This window comes from Lolium perenne, chromosome 1 (assembly GCF_019359855.2).
Source record: "Lolium perenne isolate Kyuss_39 chromosome 1, Kyuss_2.0, whole genome shotgun sequence".
Lineage (NCBI taxonomy): Eukaryota > Viridiplantae > Streptophyta > Magnoliopsida > Poales > Poaceae > Lolium > Lolium perenne.
The window spans coordinates 14,566,304-14,588,617 of NC_067244.2; the positions used below are offsets into that span (position 1 = coordinate 14,566,304).

Below are 22,314 nucleotides of genomic sequence, written 5' to 3' on the forward strand. Positions count from 1 at the left end.
GTGAGGAATCTGTCGCGGTATTCCACTACCGACATCCTTCCTTGCTTGAGTTCGCGGAACTCGTCTCTCATCTTCTTGATCAATCCTTGGGGCACATGGTATTTCCTGAACTTGAGTTTGAAATCCTCCCAGGTCATCATCTGTCCCGCATTCATTGCCCGGGCGCTTGTCCACCAGGCTCTTGCAGGTCCTGACAGGTAGTGGGTGGCGAACAGTACTTTCTCTGCGGCTTCGACTCTCGCAACTTCAAGGTTGTTCTCCATTGTCTGGAGCCAGTCATCTGCGTCGAGTGGCTCTTCGGTCTTGCTGAACATAGGAGGGTTGGTGTTCTGAAAGTTCTTGAGTTTTGACCCTGGGTGATCATGGTTCCCATGGCCTTGATTGTTCTGAGCTATCTGTTGCAGTGCAGCTATGTTGGCTTGTCGTTCAGCTCTCTCGGCTTCGCGGTCTGCCATCATCATCTGGATCATTTGCATCATTGCGTCTTGGTTGGCGCTGCGGGTTGGTGGGGCCATCTGATCATTGAGGTAGATGATAAGATAAGAGGGAACTTTCTATGGTTTGTTTGGTTTAAAGTTTAGAAAGTTTCAAAACTTGAGTAGTGTTGAGGGGGTACAACCAACAACACGTTTTCATTCATACCAAACATCACACATTACAAAGCTAACACACCGTTGGTTTTAAGAACTATTCCTTCGCTCTACGATACAAGGGGATCCTGATACAAACTCACCTACTCAAGTGATCAAGTGAAACTACTACTCATCATCACTCAGGAAGGCTGCTCCTCTTTGAATGTCTTCACCCTCTTCTGCTAGCTCCATCAGCTGGTCCTCTTGGGCCTTGACAGTTGCCTCCAAGGATACTATCTTTGCGCGGAGGTGCGCAATCGTAGCGTCCTTCTTGGCACGCTGCTGGCGGAGTGTCTTGCGCTCATGGGCAAGGATCCTGACGGTATCGGTCTGTTGTGCTAGGTGGGCGTGAGTCTGGTTGGCGTAGATGCGACAGTTGTCCAAATCCTTCTGGGTCTCGTGCAGCATCAAGTCCAGGTGTTCCACGTGATTCTTCAGCTCCGGGTGGGGTGACAGTGCCCTGGGTCCTCCGATGGAGTCATGCCTTGCAAGGTAAGCAAAGCGAGTCCCATAAAGCTCAGTCACATGCTGCCCACACAGCCGGGCAAGTGCTTCCTGCATGGCTCTAGCTAGTCCATCTAGCCAGTTGCTTTCCATGACAGAGAAATGGATCCTCATAGAAATAGGAGGCTCCCGCTTGCCTCTCAGGTCCGCAGTGATAACCCACTGCAGTTCCCTTCCGGACTGGTCGCCCATTTGAGTTCCGACGAACTCAGGGTGCGGGCGTCCGAGATACTCAGACAAAGCGTCTAAGTCCTTCTCGAAGATCATGTTCCCACCATTCCCCAACCGGTAAAACATGGTGTTGTGGGGCAACGCCATCTGAAAGAGAATTGGATAAGTAAGTTAGAGAAGTGCTAGTGTGGCAAATTTTATGTGTAATTTCAAGAAAAGTATAGCATGAGTTTCTCTTTTTTGAAAAAGATCTCAAAGGTAAGAGTGTGAATAGGTTTTCATAAATATTCACTTCATTGGTTTTGAAACTAAGTTTTCAAACGTCCATTCTAACTAGGGTCTCCTAAGGTCAAACAATGGCTCTGATACCAACTTGTCAACACCCGGATTTTTAAGTCCAGATGCCTATTATGCCATACATCGCAATCCCAGGAAGATTGTTGTTGCGAGACATAATAGTTGAATATCATAAGTCATCATTCATTACAACCCATAATCATCTTACAAAAGTAGATCACATGATCCAATATTACAACAATAGTTGATCTATTGATCAACGAACATCACAAATAGCGGAAGTGAAGTAGTAACGGACTTTCTAGTCCACAGGCCAACGCTTGACGTCAGGAGTAGTCCTAGTTGTTGTAGACGTCATGCTGTCCATCATCTTGATACTGCTGCTCCTCTTCGTAGTCTGGCCATTTGAATAGCCAGGGACACAGCCGTGTGTAATTTTAAAGTACTCGCAAACTAATACTAATGTAAGTACTTATCAATTTTATTCAAGGGGTTCTAAGCTCTAGGTTTATTTGCATAAAGCCAATTTTAGTTCATAAGCATTTAGTAAGAGACTCATCAATTGCTAACTAGCTCAAGTGGGAACATTAGTGTCATTCCCACAACTTGGTTGTGATTCAATTCAAGTTCACCATTCATGTCACTATTCACCCTTCAGTTCATAAACATCTGACAACGGAACAGTATGGCCTTTCCAATTGTCTGTAACCGTGGACACGGCTATTCGAATAGACTCTGCAGAGGTTGCACACTTGTGCCACAACATTTGATTACATCCGTCAGGGGTAACCCTGAATAATCGTATCTCAGTACGCGGATCATCAACCATAACCTTTCACTTACATATCCTAGTATAGGCACCTCTCCCCATGAGCTTGGCCTCCCAATGAAGACAAACCATCAGCCTGTGAACTGCACAGGGCTTGGGCCGGACATTCACCTCATTTCACGTCATTTCACATCTTTTCACTTTCAACGGAGGCAGCCTCGGCATAACCCCTATGACGTTTGTTTAGAGGGAACCCATACTAAGACACATAAATTTCTAGTTAAGCCCTACCCATAATCAGGTATTGTGGGGGTACTTGTAAATTGGAAAGGTATCGCATTCAAACCCACCATCAGTTTTTATCAAATTCACCAAGTCATATTCACCTTTCAAACTTTCAAAGTCATTTCACTTCACCAGTTCCCATCTAGAGTAGTCAATTTTAGTTGTTAGCACTAGCCACTAGTCATGAGGGGTGCTGAAGGGATTCGTAGCATAGAAAACAAAAAATTTCCTACCGCAAGAACGAAACACAAGCCAAGATCTAATCTAGTAGATGGTAGCAACGAGAAGATCATGAGACTAACCCTCGAAGTTTTCCAAATCCTAACGAGAAGATTAGATCTCGTGGTGGATGTAGTCAATCACTTGCCGCTTGCAAAAGCGCGTAGAAGATCTTGACCGCTTGCAAAAGCGCGTAGAAGAACTTGACGGTGCCACAATCGGGCAGCACCTCCGTACTCAGTCACACGTACGGTGTTGATGAAGACGACGTCCTCCTCCCCGTTCCTGCGGGCAGCGGAAGTAGTAGATCCTCCTCGGAATCCCGGCAGCACGACGGCGTGGTGGCGGTGGTGGTGGAGAACTCCGGCAGGGCTTCGCCTATGCGCTGCGGAAGTACTATGTGGAGGAGGGGCGCTAGGGTTTGGGGAGAGGGAGGCCTTGGGCGCCGGCCACAAAAGGGGGCAGCCAAGGTTGGAGGCTAGAGTGGCCGGCCACCCTCCCCTTGTCCCTCATTATATAGGTGGAAGCCCCAAGAGTTGTAGTCCAAGTCTTCGAATAAGACCCCAACACCAAAACTTCCCAAAGGTGGGAAACCTACTCAAGGGGAAGTCCTACTCAAGGTGGGACTCCCACCTTTCCTTGAGGTGGGGTTGGCCGGCCACCTAGGTGGAGCCCACCTGGGACTCCTCGCCCTTAGGGTTTGGCCGGCCATGCAAGGTGGTGTCCCTCCGGGACTCCACTTTCCATGGTGATTTCTTCTGGACTTTCCTAGAACCTTCCATGAATGCATCGGATCATTTCCAAACTTGGAAAGTGACTTCCTATATATGAATCTTATTCTCCGAACCATTCCGGAACTCCTCATGATGTCCTGGATCCAATCCGAGACTCCGAACAAAACTTCGAACTCCATTCCATATTCCATATCTACTTAAACGACATCAAACCTTAAGTGTGTCACCCTACGGTTCGCGAACTATGCAGACATGGTTGAGACTTCTCTCCGACCAATAACCAATAGCGGGATCTGGAGATCCATAATGGCTCCCACATATTCAACGATGACTTAGTGATCGAATGAACCATTTACATACGATACCGATTCCCTTTGTCACGCGATATTTTACTTGTCCGAGGTTTGATCATCGGTATCTCTATACCTCGTTCAACCTCGTCTCCTGACAAGTACTCTTTACTCGTACCGTGGTATGTGGTCTCTTATGAACCATTCATATGCTTGCAAGCTAAATAGACGACATTCCACCGAGAGGGCCCAGAGTATATCTATCCGTCATCGGGATGGACAAATCCCACTGTTAATCCATATGCCTCAACTCATACTTTCCGAATACCTAATCCCACCTTTATAACCACCCATTTACGCAGTGGCGTTTGATGTAATCAAAGTACCCTTTCGGCATAAGTGATTTATATGATCTCATGGTCGAAAGGACTAGGTAACTATGTATCGAAAGCTTATAGCAAATGAACTTAATGACGTGATCTTATGATACGCTTAATTGGGTGTGTCCATTACATCATTCACATAATGACATAACCTTGTTATTAATAACATCCAATGTTCATGATCACGAAACCATGATCATCTATTAATCAACAAGCTAGTTATACAAGAGGCTTACTAGGGACTCCTTGTTGTTTACATAACACACATGTATCAATGTTTCGGTTAATACAATTATAGCATGGTATGCAAATATTATCATAAACACAAAGATATATTATAATAACCATTTTATTATTGCCTCTTGGGCATATCTCCAACAGTCTCCCACTTGCACTAGAGTCAATAATCTAGTTTACATTTGTAAAGATATAACACCTTGGCCTTTCGGTGCTTTATCATGTTTTGCTCACGGGGGAGGTTTTAGTCAACAGATCTGACACGCTCAGAAACGTATGTATTTTGCAATTTATTTGCGTCTCAACGCATCACTCATTTTCCAAATGAGTCGGCATTAAATATGTTTGGTCTTCTGGTGGAACCTTAATTCCGCGGTCTGAAATATGTCACTAATATTGTCACACACAATATAGCTTCAAAGTTCTGACACTATCGGAACTACACCAAGTTCTCAAAGAACTTTTCGACTTAACATCCTTAGTCATTGTCAAAACAATGACATACTCTGCCTTCGTTTGTAGAATCCGTCACAATATTTAGAACTCTTTTAAATCAAGCATAGACAACTTCTAGCTTATTGTGCTACCTTTTAAACAACACTTAGTCCAATTTGAGATTGAAATTTTATTTTATATGTGACAAAACCAATATCGGTGCAACACCTTACAGCAATTTGTTTGTCATTTCTTCATACAAACTATATATATATATCATTGGTTCTTCTAAAGTACTCAAGGATATTCTTACTGTCGTCCAATGATTATCACATGAATCATTCTCGTATATGCTCCTAACATTTTAGAGCACAGGACATCTGATTTTGTACATATTATTCGTGATCTATAATCACTCATGTGTTTTTACTCATTGAGTGTCAGATACACTCAAGTCTTGTTAAACCTTCACATGACAAGAACATTTTCTTAATATTTCTATATTGAACCACTTCAATATCCATTCTATGTACTTTGACTTAAACTTATTATGTGTTTCAATCTATCTTCATAGATCTTGACACTAAATATGTTTCAGTCCATATCCTTTCATCGAAGTTAATTCTCAATGAAACCTTTTAATCAAGTATATAATTACATCATTTATAACCAACTATATGTCATTTACATAAAGTATTATAAACATGTCTCAGCGCTCCCACTTAATTTCTTGCAAATGCAATCATCTTCATCGTTTCTGATGAAATCAAAAACTCTTTGACTATTTCATCCGGTGAAGATTCCAACTCCGCAATACTCACTTCATATAATTGAAGTTCGTATTCCTATCTAGTATTCCACGGACTAGCAAAACTCTTGGTTTGTATCTTGTATACACCTTTAATATACACTTCTGTTAAGTAATATATTTTGCCATCCTACTAGCATATCTCATAAAAGGAATATGTAGCGATTACTAGAATAATCCATATAGACTTTAAGCATTGCTACAGAAGATCTAATCTTATCGTAGTCAACTCTTTGAACTTTGTCGTAAACTATTTTTCGACAAGTCGAGCTTCTTCAAGGATATTGCATCCAAGTCCATCTATTTTATAGATCCTTTTACTTTCAGAAAAGTATTCACCTATCTTGGATTTCATGGCGCATAGCCATTTTAACGGAGTCAGGGCCCATCATAACTTCTTTGTTCGTGGTTGGTTTATCATTGTTCAAAATCAATCCTTTGTCCACAAATCATTTATTTGATCACAAAGTAAACCATACCTACAAGGTTCAATAAGTACTTGAATCTCCATGGATATAACATTTTGTAGACATGGGAGCCATGATCGTCGTGGCCGCTTCCGGAACTTATTCCGATGTTGCGCTACTCTGATTATTATGCTCAGGTTCATAACCCTTATCAAGTTCTATTGTCCTCCCACTCAAATACTTCACTAGAAACAATTTCTTGGAAATAAGTAAGAAACATCGACAAACACTTTTGTCTTTGTTTCCATGGTGGAAAGAATTCCCAATCAATTCTTTGGGATAACCAACAAAGACATTCATCCGATTTTGGTTGTAAACTTATTTACTTATGCTATGCATACCAAAATTTAAGAAAGGACTATTAGGGTTCATACCCATGCCATAACTCGTATGGTGTCATTTCAACGGATCATGATGATGCTCTATTCAGTGTAAAAACGGTAGTCTCTAAAGCATAATCCACAAAAATATAATGGCTTCATTTTATTTTATCTCATCATTAATCCAACAAGGTTTGGATACGTCTCTCGGATACTCCATCATCACTATGATACTCCATGACACGTGAGTTGTAGAACAATTTCATAACTCTCTTAGATGTTCGCTAAAACTTGTAATTCAAATATTTCTACCATGATCCAATCATAGATATTTGACTTTTCTATTACGATGATTTCCGCTTCATGCTGAAATTTATTTGAATCCATTCAAATGTTTCAAACTTCTTCCTTATCGAATATATCCACATATATATACTCAATTCATTGTTGGAAGTTTTCATGAAGTAGAAGAATCTCCCGCACACAACTATGCCCAGTGAACCACATACATCATCATGTATTTTTTTTCACTAAGTTAGTTGCCCATTCAACTCTTGGCCTATGAATGGTATTTCAGTCATTCTCTTTTAGAAAAGATTTGCAAGCACCAAGCGATTCAAAAATCAAATGACTCCAAAAATCCATTTGCATGGAGTTCCTTCATGCGTTCCTCTCTAACATGACCTAAATGGCGGTTCCACAAATAAGTGGAATTCAAATCATTTGCCTTATGGCATTTTAGCGTCAGTATTATGTATGTGTGATTCACCATTAAGATTTATAATAACTTATCCATCGTACATGGAGTAACATCATAATTTGAACAACTCATTGTTTTTATTTGACCAGAACAAAATAACAATTTATTAAGTTCTTTATTATAAATTCTAAGGGCTAGATAGAATGCCAACGACGAACACAATAACACTTTATTTTTGTTCCAAACGTGCATTCCTATCATATTCCTTGTCAGTCACTTAGGCCATCATATTCTTGTATTGTGTTGTATTGTATGACATCTCATACCAACCAATCTGGTACAAATACCCAAGAATTTAATTATGTGACCAAACAAGGAATATATCCATAACATGTATATCATTTATATACACCTGAGCTAGATCTTCTAGTCTTTTCTTTCTTTCTGCCAAAATATCTTTTGTAGTTTCTCTTTTAGCTTTCCTCATTCACAGAAAACACTTCACTTTCAATAACTTCTAGGTTTGTTGGTCAAATACCAATAACCTTGAGGTTATTACTTTGAAGTTGATCATCATATGACAAGTGTTTCAGATTTCACTATTAGTAACTTTTTAATATGATGAACAATTTCACTCATAATTTTATCCATCATATCATGACGACTTTCCGAGACCATGTCTGTACATGCTAGGCTCGTAAAGTTTAACCTCAGTATTCGCATGTGCAAATCTGGCTTGCACCCGTTGTATGCACACGTAGAATCTATAACACCCGATCATCACGTGATGCTTCGAAACGACGAGTCTTAGCAACGGTGCATACTAAGGACGATCACTTCATGGATATGCGAATATTGTTAGTGCCCCAATAGTTGGAGGATTGGGGCGCCTGGCCTCTTCAACCTTCATACATTCCCATAAAACTTAAGAGTTTATGTAGTCTCACCAAATTATATTCTATCATCTTGCAATAAGGTCTTAGATATCACATATATCTCATACCTTGATTATTTCTGAAAACTAAAATTTTCAGCTCCTTACTTTTCAAACAGATTTGAACTTCTAGTTTCACGGAGACAAGATAACTTTAGGTACTAATTGAAACCATAGCTCTTTGAATCAACAATGTGAGGTTTACTAAAAGTTTGCAATAGGACTTAATCATTTCTTGATTCTTTAACAATACGGTACCAGTCCGTAAAGTTTCTTGTCAGATTTAACAGTATTTCTATCTCAATTACAAGACTAGCGCATGGTAGAAAACGGATGCCAATTCTACAAAATTAATTCAAAATACTACTCAGACTATGTTTATGATAATTAGTTCATGTTTTAATCTAATTACTAATGAACTCCCACTTAATACAACATCCCTCATAGTTGTTAAGTGGTACACGATCCAAATCCACTACACCAAAACCGATCATCACGTGAGATGATGTAGCTTCAATGGTGAACATCAACATGTTGATCATATCATCCATATGATTCGTGTTGAACCTTTCGGTTTCCGTTGTCCCGAGACCATGTTTGTACATGCTATGCTCGTCAAGCAAACCCAAGTATTCCACGTGTGCAAACATGGCTTACACCCGTTGTATGTGAACGTAGAGTCTATCACATCCGATCATCACGAGATGCTTCGAAACGACGAACTGTAGCAACGGTGCATACGAGGGGAGAACACTTTATTATCTTGATATTAATGTGAGGGATCATCTTATAATGCTACCGTCGCGATCTAAGCAAAATAAGATGCATAAAGGATTAACATCACATGCAATTCATATGTGATATGATATGGCCCTTTAGTCTTTGCGCCTTTGATCTTCATCTCCAAAGCACAGACATGATCTCCATCATCAACGGGCATGATCTCCATCATCATCGGTGTAGCGTCAAGGTCCATGGCATCGTCTTCATGGTTGTTCACCGTGTGTAGCAACTATTACAACTACTTTGAAATAATACTACAACATGAAATATAAAGACAACCATAAGGCTCCTGTGTGTGTGCCACAATACAATAATGATCATCTCATACATATTCATCATCACATCATGGCCATATCACATCACCAAACCCTGCAAAAACAAGTTAGACGCCTCTAATTGGTTTGCATAATTTACGTGGTTTAGGGTTTTCGAGTAAGATCCAATCTACCTACGAACATGAACCACAACGGTGATACTAGTGTTGTCAATAGAAAGAGTAAATTGAATCTTCACTATGGTGGGAGAGACAGACACCCGCGAAGCCACTTATGCAATACAAGTTGCATGTCGAACGTGGAGCAAGTCTCATGAACACGGTCATGTAAAGTTAGCCCGGGCCGCTTCATCCCACCATGCCGCAAGATGCAAAGTACACGAACTAAAGACAACAAAGCATCAAAGTCCACAAAACAATTGTGTTCTACTCGTGCAAACAATCTATGCATAGACACGACTCTGATACCACTGAAGGGATTCGTAGCATAGAAAACAAAAATGTTCCTACCGCAAGAACGAAACACAAGCCAAGATCTAATCTAGTAGATGGTAGCAACGAGAAGATCATGAGACTAACCCTCGAAGATTTCCAAAGCCTAACGAGAAGATTAGATCTCGTGGTGGATGTAGTCGATCACTTGCCGCTTGCAAAAGCGCGTAGAAGATCTTGACCGCTTGCAAAAGCGCGTAGAAGAACTTGACGGTGCCACAATCGGGCAGCACCTCCGTACTCGGTCACACGTACGGTGTTGATAAAGACGACGTCCTCCTTCCCGTTCCAACGGGTAGCGGAAGTAGTAGATCCTCCTCGGAATCCCGGCAGCACGACGGCGTGGTGGCGATGGTGGTTGACGTGGGCATAACCCTTTGGATAACCAATGTTGCTCTACCCTACACGGCCCAACTGGAGGCCCATGAAGGTACCCGATGGCAAGATGGGCCACTAGGACGGTGCAGCGGAAGGCTTCTTGAAGAACAAGGCACGAAAGGAGCCGAACAAGGAAAGTTTAGAAACAGATCTACTGTAAACCTAGTCGTACTCGATTAGGCCTTTCGAGACCTGGCCACCTATATAAAGGCCAGGAGAGGGGCTATCGAGGGGACACAATCAATCCTAGCAATACTAGCCAATAGAAGCTTAGAACTAGGTTACCCTTGCAATCACCATCTCGACGAGATCACAGCCGAACACTTCGGCACCCCATTGTAACCTGTTTTCATCATAATCAAAGAACAGACAAGCAGGACGTAAGGGTTTTACCTCATCGAGGGCCCCGAACCTGGGTAAATCGCTCTCCCCGCTTGTCTGTGTACCGATGTCTCGTGTCAGCTTGCAGGATTCCATCAACCCTAAGCCCCTATCGGAGGGCATTGCCGAGGAGCACCCTCGACAATTGGCGCCGTCTGTGGGAACCCTGTTGGCACAAGGCAAGGCATCGGCAGACCCGATCATGGCATCGGCAGCTTCACCGGCAAATTCGCCGGCAACGTCGCCAGCAACTTCATCAGCAACTTCATCAGCAACTTCATCGGCACCATCGTCGCCCATCCTGGGAAGCCCGATTCGATTCGGCTCCTACGAGTTTACTCCACACAGCGATTCCTCCCGCTCGAACTTTTCAGATCTACAAGGGAACATGGAGATGACCTTCGGCAGCGTCCACTACAACGTCAATGCAGAAGGAATCCTACGATTGCTGGAATCCCCCGCCTCTGGATCGACGAGTTCTAGCGCACCATCATCACACGATCTGTCGGCTGGACTGACAGGATCGACGTGCTCACCCGCTCCTTCGACTCCCCGCTCGGTGTCCTCCATGTCGGTAGGGTCTGACGATCCCACATCTTCGGAATTAACCTCATACTACTGCCTGAACTGCGACACCAGGCACGGGCTGGGATCGAGCAACACGCCGTTCATCTGCAACGCCCAGTATTCATCGGGAGAGGACAGTATCGACAGCACCATCCAGGGAATCACCCGAAGATCGGCACACCATCAGGTTTATGTCGCCAATAACACGGGAAACTCAAGGCGTAGAGGTGACGAGGATCATACCCCTCGTTCCAGTAGAAGGGCGAGTTTTGAGAACAGCGCCAGCAACCGTGACAGTGATTACACCATCGCGGATGAGGAGTGGGCAGCAGCAAGGGCAGCAGTACTCAACAACACGCCGCTCCCTGCGGGGACTTCGGTTGGAACCCTCAATGCTTACCGCTCCATACTAGAGAAGAACCGGGAGCACCTGTCAAAAGAGCAAGCCTCCCTCGAGAGACGCTTATCGGCAGCGGATCGATCCAGCGAACGACGAAGGGGCTCACAAGGGAGTGCCTCCCGAAACACTCAGGGAGCAGGCAAGCACCGGTCAAGGATATCCAGGCTTTCGGAAGATGACGCCAGAGAGATAACATCGAATCTAACTAAATCCTTTATGACTACGGATACTGCGGGCATGCCACGACCGAAAACCGTTGCAGGAGCAACGGCCAACCTCGCCGCTTACCTCATCAACCAGCGCCCCGAAGGATCTATGACTCAGGCTCACCGAGGTGCCCTCGAAAGTCTCGCGATATTGGGGAACAACCTAGTCCCGCAAAAGGAAAGGACTATGGTCCAAGGTAGTGGGTCAAAACATCATGCGAGAGACGCTCGGGACGAGATCACCCAGAGCAGGATCGACAAAGCAAGACGACGACGCGCCACTAGGAAAGACGACGACAGCGATTCTTCGGATGAAGACCAGGAGTACGACGGCGAACTCAGGGGAGCCGATTGTCTAAGTTACAAGATACGCGAGGCAATGCCGCCCAAAAAATTTAAGCCTACCCCTACCGACGCTGCCAAGTACGATGGATAGCAAGAGCCAAGATCCTGGATAGATGACTACCTGCAGACAGTGATCCTGCACAAAGGAAACCAGATAGCGGCAATGCAATGCTTACAGCTTTACTTGAAGGATTCAGCACGGGCCTGGCTACGGGGGCTGCCGAAAGGTTCTGTCAAATCATGGGATGACCTAGTAGACGCCTTCGTTGCCAACTTCCAAGCAACATATAAGAGGCCCATCGGGATCGAAGAGCTACGAAATTGTCGGTAGAAGCAGAAGGAATCGATGCGTTCATACATCGGGAGATTCACAAAGCTCCTGAATGCTGCCGAAGACGTATCTGTCGACAGAGCAATCGACGCTTTCAGCGACGGCGTTCAGCGGGAGAGTTACATAGAAGAACTCGGGCGCAAAAAGCCAAAAACCATAACCAAGCTAATGGAAATCGCCAACAGCTGGGCTGATGGTGAGGATAACGTACGAAGGCCACGGCAGCGTAGTGATGACGAAGACGATGACCAGCCGAAGCACGATTCGGGTGGCCGAAGGGATCGTCACAAGAGAAGAAAAAACCGCAACTATGATGACAACAATCTGGTAGCCGCAGGGTATTCCGATCGGCAGGACGAGCGAGACGACAGGCACGATGGTAACCGGAATAACTCTGGAAACCGTGGTAATTATAAACCACGACAGCAGAGGACTCCCGAACTACCCTACGCTGAACAGGTCAACGCCCCCTGTTACCTACATTCGTATATCGATTCCAAGGACGGCAAAACAAAGTCAAGTCACCTGCTCAGGGACTGCCGGCAGTTCCTTGACATGCACAAACTCATCCAGCAGTCAGGCCAGCAACAGCTACCACCACCACCCCCACCTCCACCGCAGCATCAAGTCCAGCAAGCTCAACCCCATCAACCCAACGAGGCGTTCCCACCACCACGTGGGCAGATGAGCATGATCCACAGGACAGGTGTTTCGAAAAGGGAGATGAAGAAGCTCACCCGAGAGATCAACTTGGCAGAAAGCATCATGGCAAATATCCCTGAATACGTCGACTGGTCTTCTCAGAACATTACGTTTAGTCGAGCAGATCACCCGATGACCATACCAAAACCAGGACACGCCGCCTTGGTAGTCGAAGCACAGATTGGGGGGTTCAAGATGAGCAAAGTCTTCATGGATGGCGGAGAAGCTGCTAAACCTGATATTTGTCGACACAATCAGGAGTATGGGGATCACTATGAGCATGCTGGAAGAAACAGACACTTGCTTCCACGGGATCCTTCCAACTGCACCGGGCCACTCTCTTGGCAAAGTCTACCTGAATGTTATCTTCGGTAGAGCCGATAATTTCAGGAAGGAAAAAATCGAGTTTGAAGTGGTGAACTGGGAATCACAGTATCACGCTATACTCGGGAGACCAGCGTATGCCAAGTTCATGGCTGTGCCACATTACGCATACCTCAAGCTGAAAATGCCTGGGAACAATGGGACAAACATCACAGTCTATGGAAGTTTTTCACGCTCGGATAATTGTGATCGCGACTTTCAAAGGATTGCTGCAAAGTTCGGGCCACAGCGAGAAATCGTCGGCCCTCCGTCCAAGCTGTCCTTGCGAGAGATCAAGGAAGAAAAAGATGGCAGGGAAACCAAGAAGAAGCCAGCAGCTCTCGCCCTTAAAGCTTCGGCAGCAGATGCTTCGGCAGCAGAAGCCTCGGCAGCAAAAGGTTCGGCAGTTGATGGCACAGAAGGCTTAGGAGAAAGCAAGACAATGGCGACCACCGCTCAAACACTTGATGAAACCAGCAACGCTACAGCAATCACTAACGCGGAGAAGAAGCCAGAAGAAGAGAAGAACCCCTTCCTTGACTAAGCAGTTTACCAGCCTTTATTTTCTTTCGTCATAAACAGGGCCTCCCAATTTTCGCCCTCTAGCATCGTGCTTACCTTTATTAATAAAAACTCAAGCTTTGATTCTTTGCTAAGCATTGCAGCAATTACAAAACTTCCAAAGCCTCATCACTATGTAAAAATAGTACGTGGCAGAAGATCGTGCTCCAAAAAGCCTCTACGAGTGCTAAAACGACGTTGAACTTCCCCTCTGCTATAGATGCCTTTACGAGTGCCGAAAATAGCAAGAGTGTGGAAATACACATAAACAACAACCCACGTTCGATATTTTACTTATGGAAATATCAAAGAACAACGGGCTCATCGGCAGAATCACTACACCCGAAATATTCGGGAGTGCATGTCGAAATTTAAAACGGTTGAAAGCAAAGTTGCGCATACAACAGGTTTAGCAAGACCTGCAACACGAGCTGATCACTCACATGATTAGCCAGCCAACCAATATACATACATCTAAAACGAGCAACTAAGATTCGTTCAAAACTTGCCAACGGCAATAACATGGTAAAAGTACATATGCATGTATCTACCAAACGAGAAGGCATCATCACATAATCCAGACACCTGGATAAAATAGCCAAATTCTCTATTTACAAAACGGACATTAAAACCCTGAAATCACCCTTGTGGAGTCCCTCTTTCTTCAGGTACCCTTGAGTCTTCCTCGAGTCTGTCGACAACTATGTTGGCAGGCAACAATACCTTCGGGTACAGCGCCTCCAGGTCCCCAGTAGCGTTGGCAATCGACAGCAAACCTGCCGAAGGATAACGGGCAAGTACAAGGGTGATACGTCTCCGACGTATCGATAATTTCTTATGTTCCATGCCACATTATTGATGTTATCTACATGTTTTATGCACACTTTATGTCATATTCGTGCATTTTCTGGAACTAACCTATTAACAAGATGCCGAAGTGCCGATTCTTTGTTTTCTGCTGTTTTTGGTTTCAGAAATCCTAGTAAGGAAATATTCTCGGAATTGGACGAAATCAAAGCCCAGGGGCCTATTTTCTCACGAAGCTTCCAGAAGTCCGAAGGAGAGACGAAGAGGGGCCACGGAGGGGCCACACCATAGGGCGGCGCGGCCCCCCCCTTGGCCGCGTGGCCCTGTGGTGTGGGGCCCCCGTGCCGCCTCTTGACCTGCCCTTCCGCCTATAAAAAGTCTCCGTGACGAAACCCCCAGTACCGAGAGCCACGATACGGAAAACCTTCCAGAGACGCCGCCGCCGCCGATCCCATCTCGGGGGATCCAGGAGATCGCCTCCGGCACCCTGCCGGAGAGGGGAATCATCTCCCGGAGGACTCTACGCCACCATGGTCGCCTCCGGTGTGATGTGTGAGTAGTCTACCCCTGGACTATGGGTCCATAGCAGTAGCTAGATGGTTGTCTTCTCCCCATTGTGCTATCATTGTCGGATCTTGTGAGCTGCCTAACATGATCAAGATCATCTATCTGTAATTCTATATGTTGCGTTTGTTGGGATCCGATGAATAGAGAATACTTGTTATGTTGATTATCAAAGTTATGCTATGTGTTGTTTATGATCTTGCATGCTCTCCGTTACTAGTAGATGCTCTGGCCAAGTAGATGCTTGTAACTCCAAGAGGGAGTACTTATGCTCGATAGTGGGTTCATGCCTGCATTGACACCGGGACAAGGATGTAAAGTTCTAAGGTTGTGTTGTGCTGTTGCCACTAGGGATAAAACATTAGTGCTATGTTCAAGGATGTAGTCACTAGTTACATTACGCACCATACTTAATGCAATTGTCTGTTGTTTGCAACTTAATACCGGAGGGGTTCGGATGATAACCTGAAGGTGGACTTTTTAGGCATAGATGCGCTTGGATGACGGTCTATGTACTTTGTCGTAATGCCCAATTAAATCTCACAATACTCATCATGATATGTATGTGCATGGTCATGCCCTCTTTATTTGTCAATTGCCCAACTGTAATTTGTTCACCCAACATGCTGTTCGTCTTATGGGAGAGACACCTCTAGTGAACTGTGGACCCCGGTCCAATTCTCTTTACTGAAATACAATCTACTGCAATACTTGTTCTACTGTTTTCTGCAAACAATCATCTTCCACACAATACGGTTAACTCTTTGTTACAGCAAGCCGGTGAGATTGACAACCTCACTGTTTCGTTGGGGCAAAGTACTTTGGTTGTGTTGTGCAGGTTCCACGTTGGCGCCGGAATCCCTGGTGTTGCGCCGCACTACATCCCGCCGCCATCAACCTTCAACGTGCTTCTTGGCTCCTCCTGGTTCGATAAACCTTGGTTTCTTTCTGAGGGAAAACTTGCTGCTGTGCGCATCATACCTTCCTCTTGGGGTTGCCCAACGAACGTGTGAAATACACGCCATCAAGCATAGATTTCTGGCGCCGTTGCCGGGAGATCAAGACACGCTGCAAGGGGAGTCTCCACTTCTCAATCTCTTTACTTTGTTTTTGTCTTGCTTAGTTTTATTTACTACTTTGTTTGCTGCATTAAATCAAAATACAAAAAAATTAGTTGCTAGTTTTACTTTATTTGCTATCTTGTTTGCTATATCTAAAACACAAAAAAATTAGTTTACTTGCATTTACTTTATCTAGTTTGCTTTATTTACTGTTGCTAAAATGGCCAACCCTGAAAATACTAAGTTGTGTGACTTCACAACCACAAATAATAATGATTTCTTATGCACACCTATTGCTCCACCTGCTACTACAGTAGAATTCTTTGAAATTAAACCTGCTTTACTGAATCTTGTTATGCGAGAGCAATTTTCTGGTGTTAGTTCTGATGATGCTGCTGCCCATCTTAATAATTTTGTTGAATTATGTGAAATGCAAAAATATAAAGATGTAGATGGTGATATTATTAAACTAAAATTGTTCCCTTTCTCATTAAGAGGAAGAGCTAAAGATTGGTTGCTATCTCTGCCTAAGAATAGTATTGATTCATGGACTAAATGCAAGGATGCTTTTATTGGTAGATATTATCCCCCTGCTAAAATTATATCTTTGAGGAGTAGCATAATGAATTTTAAACAATTAGATACTGAACATGTTGCTCAAGCTTGGGAAAGAATGAAATCTCTGGTTAAAAATTGCCCAACCCATGGACTGACTACTTGGATGATCATCCAAACCTTCTATGCAGGACTAAATTTTTCTTCACGGAATTTATTGGATTCAGCTGCTGGAGGTACCTTTATGTCCATCACTCTTGGTGAAGCAACAAAGCTTCTTGATAATATGATGATCAACTACTCTGAATGGCACACGGAAAGGGCTCCACAAGGTAAGAAGGTAAATTTTGTCGAAGAAACCTCTTCCTTGAGTGATAAGATTGATGCTATTATGTCTATGCTTGTGAATGATAGGACTAATATTGATCCTAATAATGTTCCGTTAGCTTCATTGGTTGCACAAGAAGAACATGTTGATGTAAACTTCATTAAAAATAATAATTTCAACAACAATGCTTACCGGAACAATTCTAGTAACAACTATAGACCATATCCTTATAATAATGGCAACGGCTATGGTAATTCTTATGGGAATTCTTACAACAATAATAGGAATTCACCCCCTTGACTTGAAGCCATGCTTAAAGAATTTATTAGTACACAAACTGCTTTTAACAAATCTGTTGAAGAAAAGCTTGGGAAAATTGATATACTTGCTTCTAAAGTCGATAGTCTTCTTTGCTGCTGATGTTGATCTTTTGAAATCAAAAGTTTTGCCTAATGAGAATCATCATAATAAAATTACTACTACAGCAAATGCCATTCAAGTTAGAATTAATGAGAATATAAGATTAATGGCTGAACTGCGTGCTAGGTGGGATAGAGAAGAAAATGAAAAACTAGCTAAAAAGAAGAATATAGCTAAAGTTTGGACTATTACCACCACTAGTAATGCTAATGCTACACATGTTGCTGCACCTCCTACTAATACTAATAAAAGAATTGGTGTTAGCAATGTTTCCACTTCTAATGCAAAGCGCGAAAAACTGCTCGAAACTGCTAAAGCTATGCTTGAAACTGCCTGTGATAAAGCTGCTGAAATTTTTTCCAACATTGGGGATGATGATCCCATTGCTTTAGATTATAATGGTTTGAATTTTGATGATTGCCACATCTCTGAAGTTATAAAGTTCTTGCAAAAACTTGCTAAAAGTCCTAATGCTAGTGCTATAAATTTGGCTTTTACACATCATATTACAAATGCTCTTATAAAAGCTAGAGAAGAGAAACTAGAGCGCGAAGCCTCTATTCCTAAAAAGTTAGAGGATGGTTGGGAGCCCATCATTAAGATGAAGATTAAAGATTTTGATTGTAATGCTTTATGTGATCTTGGTGCAAGTATTTCTGTTATGCCTAAGAAAATTTATAATATGCTTGACTTGCCACCGCTGAAAAATTGTTATTTGGATGTTAATCTTGCTGATCATTCTACAAAGAAACCTTTGGGGAAAGTTGATAATGTTCGCATTACCGTTAACAATAACCTTGTTCCCGTTGATTTTGTTGTCTTGGATATTGAATGCAATGCATCTTGTCCCATTATATTGGGAAGACCTTTTCTTCGAACTGTTGGTGCTGTTATTGATATGAAGGAAGGTAATATAAAATATAAATTTCCTCTCAAGAAAGGTATGGAACACTTCCCTAGAAAGAGAATGAAGGTACCTTTTGACTCTATTATGAGAACAAATTATGATGTTGACACTTCGTCTCTTGATAATACTTGATACACACTTTCTGCGCCTAGCTGAAAGGCGTTAAAGAAAAGCGCTTATGGGAGACAACCCATGTTTTTACCTACAGTACTTTGTTTTTATTTTGTGTCTTGGAAGTTGTTTACTACTGTAGCAACCTCTCCTTATCTTAGTTTTGTGTTTTGTTGTGCCAAGTTAAGCCGTTGATAGAAAAGTAAGTACTAGATTTGGATTACTGCACAGTTCCAGATTTCTTTGCTGTCACGAATCTGAGTCCACCTCCCTGTAGGTAGCTCAGAAAATTAAGCCAATTTACGTGCATGATCCTCAGATATGTACGCAACTTTCATTCAATTTGAGAATTTTCATTTGAGCAAGTCTGGTGCCATTTTAAAATTCGTCAATACGAACTGTTCTGTTTTGACAGATTCTGCCTTTTATTTCGCATTGCCTCTTTCGCTATGTTGGATGAATTTCTTTGATCCATTAATGTCCAGTAGCATTATGCAATGTCCAGAAGTGTTAAGAATGATTGTGTCACCTCTGAATATGTCAATTTATATTGTGCACTAACCCTCTAATGAGTTGTTTCGAGTTTGGTGTGGAGGAAGTTTTCAAGGATCAAGAGAGGAGTATGATGCAACATGATCAAGGAGAGTGAAAGCTCTAAGCTTGGGGATGCACCCGGTGGTTCACCCCTGCATATATCAAGAAGACTCAAGCGTCTAAGCTTGGGGATGCCCAAGGCATCCCCTTCTTCATCGACAACATTATCAGGTTCCTCCCCTGAAACTATATTTTTATTCCATCACATCTTATGTGCTTTTTCTTGGAGCGTCGGTTTGTTTTTGTTTTTTGTCTTGTTTGAATAAAATGGATCCTAGCATTCACTTTATGGGAGAGAGACACGCTCCGCTGTAGCATATGGACAAGTATGTCCTTGGTTTCTACTCATAGTATTCATGGCGAAGTTTCTCCTTCGTTAAATTGTTATATGGTTGGAATTGGAAAATGATACATGTAGTAATTGCTATAAATGTCTTGGGTAATGTGATACTTGGCAATTGTTGTGCTCATGATTAAGCTCTTGCATCATATGCTTTGCACCCATTAATGAAGAAATACATAGAGCATGCTAAAATTTGGTTTGCATATTTGGTTTCTCTAAGGTCTAGATAATTTCTAGTATTGAGTTTGAACAACAAGGAAGACGGTGTAGAGTCTTATAATGTTTTCAATATGACTTTTATGTGAGTTTTGCTGCACCGGTTCATCCTTGTGTTTGTTTCAAATAAGCCTTGCTAGCCTAAACCTTGTATCGAGAGGGAATACTTCTCATGCATCCAAAATACTTGAGCCAACCACTATGCCATTTGTGTCCACCATACCTACCTATACTACATGGTATTTTCCGCCATTCCAAAGTAAATTGCTTGAGTGCTACCTTTAAAATTCCATCATTCACCTTTGCAATATATAGCTCATGGGACAGATAGCTTAAAAACTATTGTGGTATTGAATATGTGATTATGCACTTTATCTCTTATTAAGTTGCTTGTTGTGCGATAACCATGTTCACTGGGGACGCCATCAACTTTTCATTGTTGAATTTCATGTGAGTTGCTATGCATGTTCGTCTTGTCTGAAGTAAGAGAGATCTACCACCATATGGTTAAGCATGCATATGTTAGAGAAGAACATTGGGCCGCTAACTAAAGCCATGATCCATGGTGGAAGTTTCAGTTTTGGACAACAATCCTCAAATCTCAAATGAGAAAATTATTAATTGTTGTTATATGCTTATGCATAAAAGAGGAGTCCATTATCTGTTGTCTATGTTGTCCCGGTATGGATGTCTAAGTTGAAGAATAATCAATAGCGAGAAATCCAATGCGAGCTTTCTCCTTAGACCTTTGTACATGCGGCATAGAGGTACCCCTTTGTGACACTTGGTAAAAACAATGCATTGTGATGACCCGGTAGTCCAAGCTAATTAGGACAAGGTGCGGGCACTATTAGTACGCTATGCATGAGGCTTGCAACTTATAAGATATAATTTACATGATGCATATGCTTTATTACTACCGTTGACAAAATTGTTTCATGTTTTCAAAATCAAAGCTCTAGCACAAATATAGCAATCGATGCTTTTCCTCTATGGAGGACCATTCTTTTACTTTCAATGTTGAGTCAGTTCACCTATCTCTCTCCACCTCAAGAAGCAAACACTTGTGTGAACTGTGCATTGATTCCTACATACTTGCTTATTGCACTTATTATATTACTCTATGTTGACAATATCCATGAGATATACATGTTACAAGTTGAAAGCAACCGCTGAAACTTAATCTTCTTTTGTGTTGCTTCAATATCTCTACTTTGAATTATTGCTTTATGAGTTAACTCTTATGCAAGACTTATTGATGCTTGTCTTGAAGTGCTATTCATGAAAAGTCTTTGCTATATGATTCACTTGTTTACTCATGTCATATACATTGTTTCGATCGCTGCATTCACTACATATGCTTTACAAATAGTATGATCAAGATTATGATGGCATGTCACTCCAGAAATTATCTGTGTTATCATTTTACCTGCTCGGGACGAGCAGAACTAAGCTTGGGGATGCTGATACGTCTCCGACGTATCGATAATTTCTTATGTTCCATGCCACATTATTGATGTTATCTACATGTTTTATGCACACTTTATGTCATATTCGTGCATTTTCTGGAACTAACCTATTAACAAGATGCCGAAGTGCCGCTTGTTTTCCATTGTTTTTGGTTTCAGAAATCCTAGTAAGGAAATATTCTCGGAATTGGACGAAATCAAAGCCCAGGGGCCTATTTTCTCACGAAGCTTCCAGAAGTCCGAAGGAGAGACGAAGAGGGGCCACGGAGGGGCCACACCATAGGGCGGCGCGGCCCCCCCTTGGCCGCGTGGCCCTGTGGTGTGGGGCCCCCGTGCCGCCTCTTGACCTGCCCTTCCGCCTATAAAAAGTCTCCGTGACGAAACCCCCAGTACCGAGAGCCACGATACGGAAAACCTTCCAGAGACGCCGCCGCCGCCGATCCCATCTCTGGGATCCAGAGATCGCCTCCGGCACCCTGCCGGAGAGGGGAATCATCTCCCGGAGGACTCTACGCCACCATGGTCGCCTCCGGTGTGATGTGTGAGTAGTCTACCCCTGGACTATGGGTCCATAGCAGTAGCTAGATGGTTGTCTTCTCCCCATTGTGCTATCATTGTCGGATCTTGTGAGCTGCCTAACATGATCAAGATCATCTATCTGTAATTCTATATGTTGCGTTTGTTGGGATCCGATGAATAGAGAATACTTGTTCTGTTGATTATCAAAGTTATGCTATGTGTTGTTTATGATCTTGCATGCTCTCCGTTACTAGTAGATGCTCTGGCCAAGTAGATGCTTGTAACTCCAAGAGGGAGTACTTATGCTCGATAGTGGGTTCATGCCTGCATTGACACTGGGACAAAGTGATGAAAGTTCTAAGGTTGTGTTGTCTTGTTGCCACTAGGGATAAAACATTAGTGCTATGTTCAAGGATGTAGTCACTAGTTACATTACGCACCATACTTAATGC

The 22,314-nt window shown here is 42.8% G+C and overlaps 1 protein-coding gene across 1 annotated transcript in view; it reads right to left on the minus strand.

Annotated features, from left to right (window-relative positions):
• Positions 1-758: 758 nt before the first annotated feature.
• LOC127343421 (disease resistance protein RGA2) overlaps positions 759-22,314 on the minus strand; it is a 78,912-nt gene continuing 57,356 nt past the window's right edge. Inside the window, 5 exon segments of the mRNA XM_071820773.1 lie at positions 759-842; positions 954-1,454; positions 11,749-11,829; positions 12,133-12,147; positions 14,692-14,744. Coding sequence (XP_071676874.1) covers positions 759-842; positions 954-1,454; positions 11,749-11,829; positions 12,133-12,147; positions 14,692-14,744 — 734 coding nt within the window.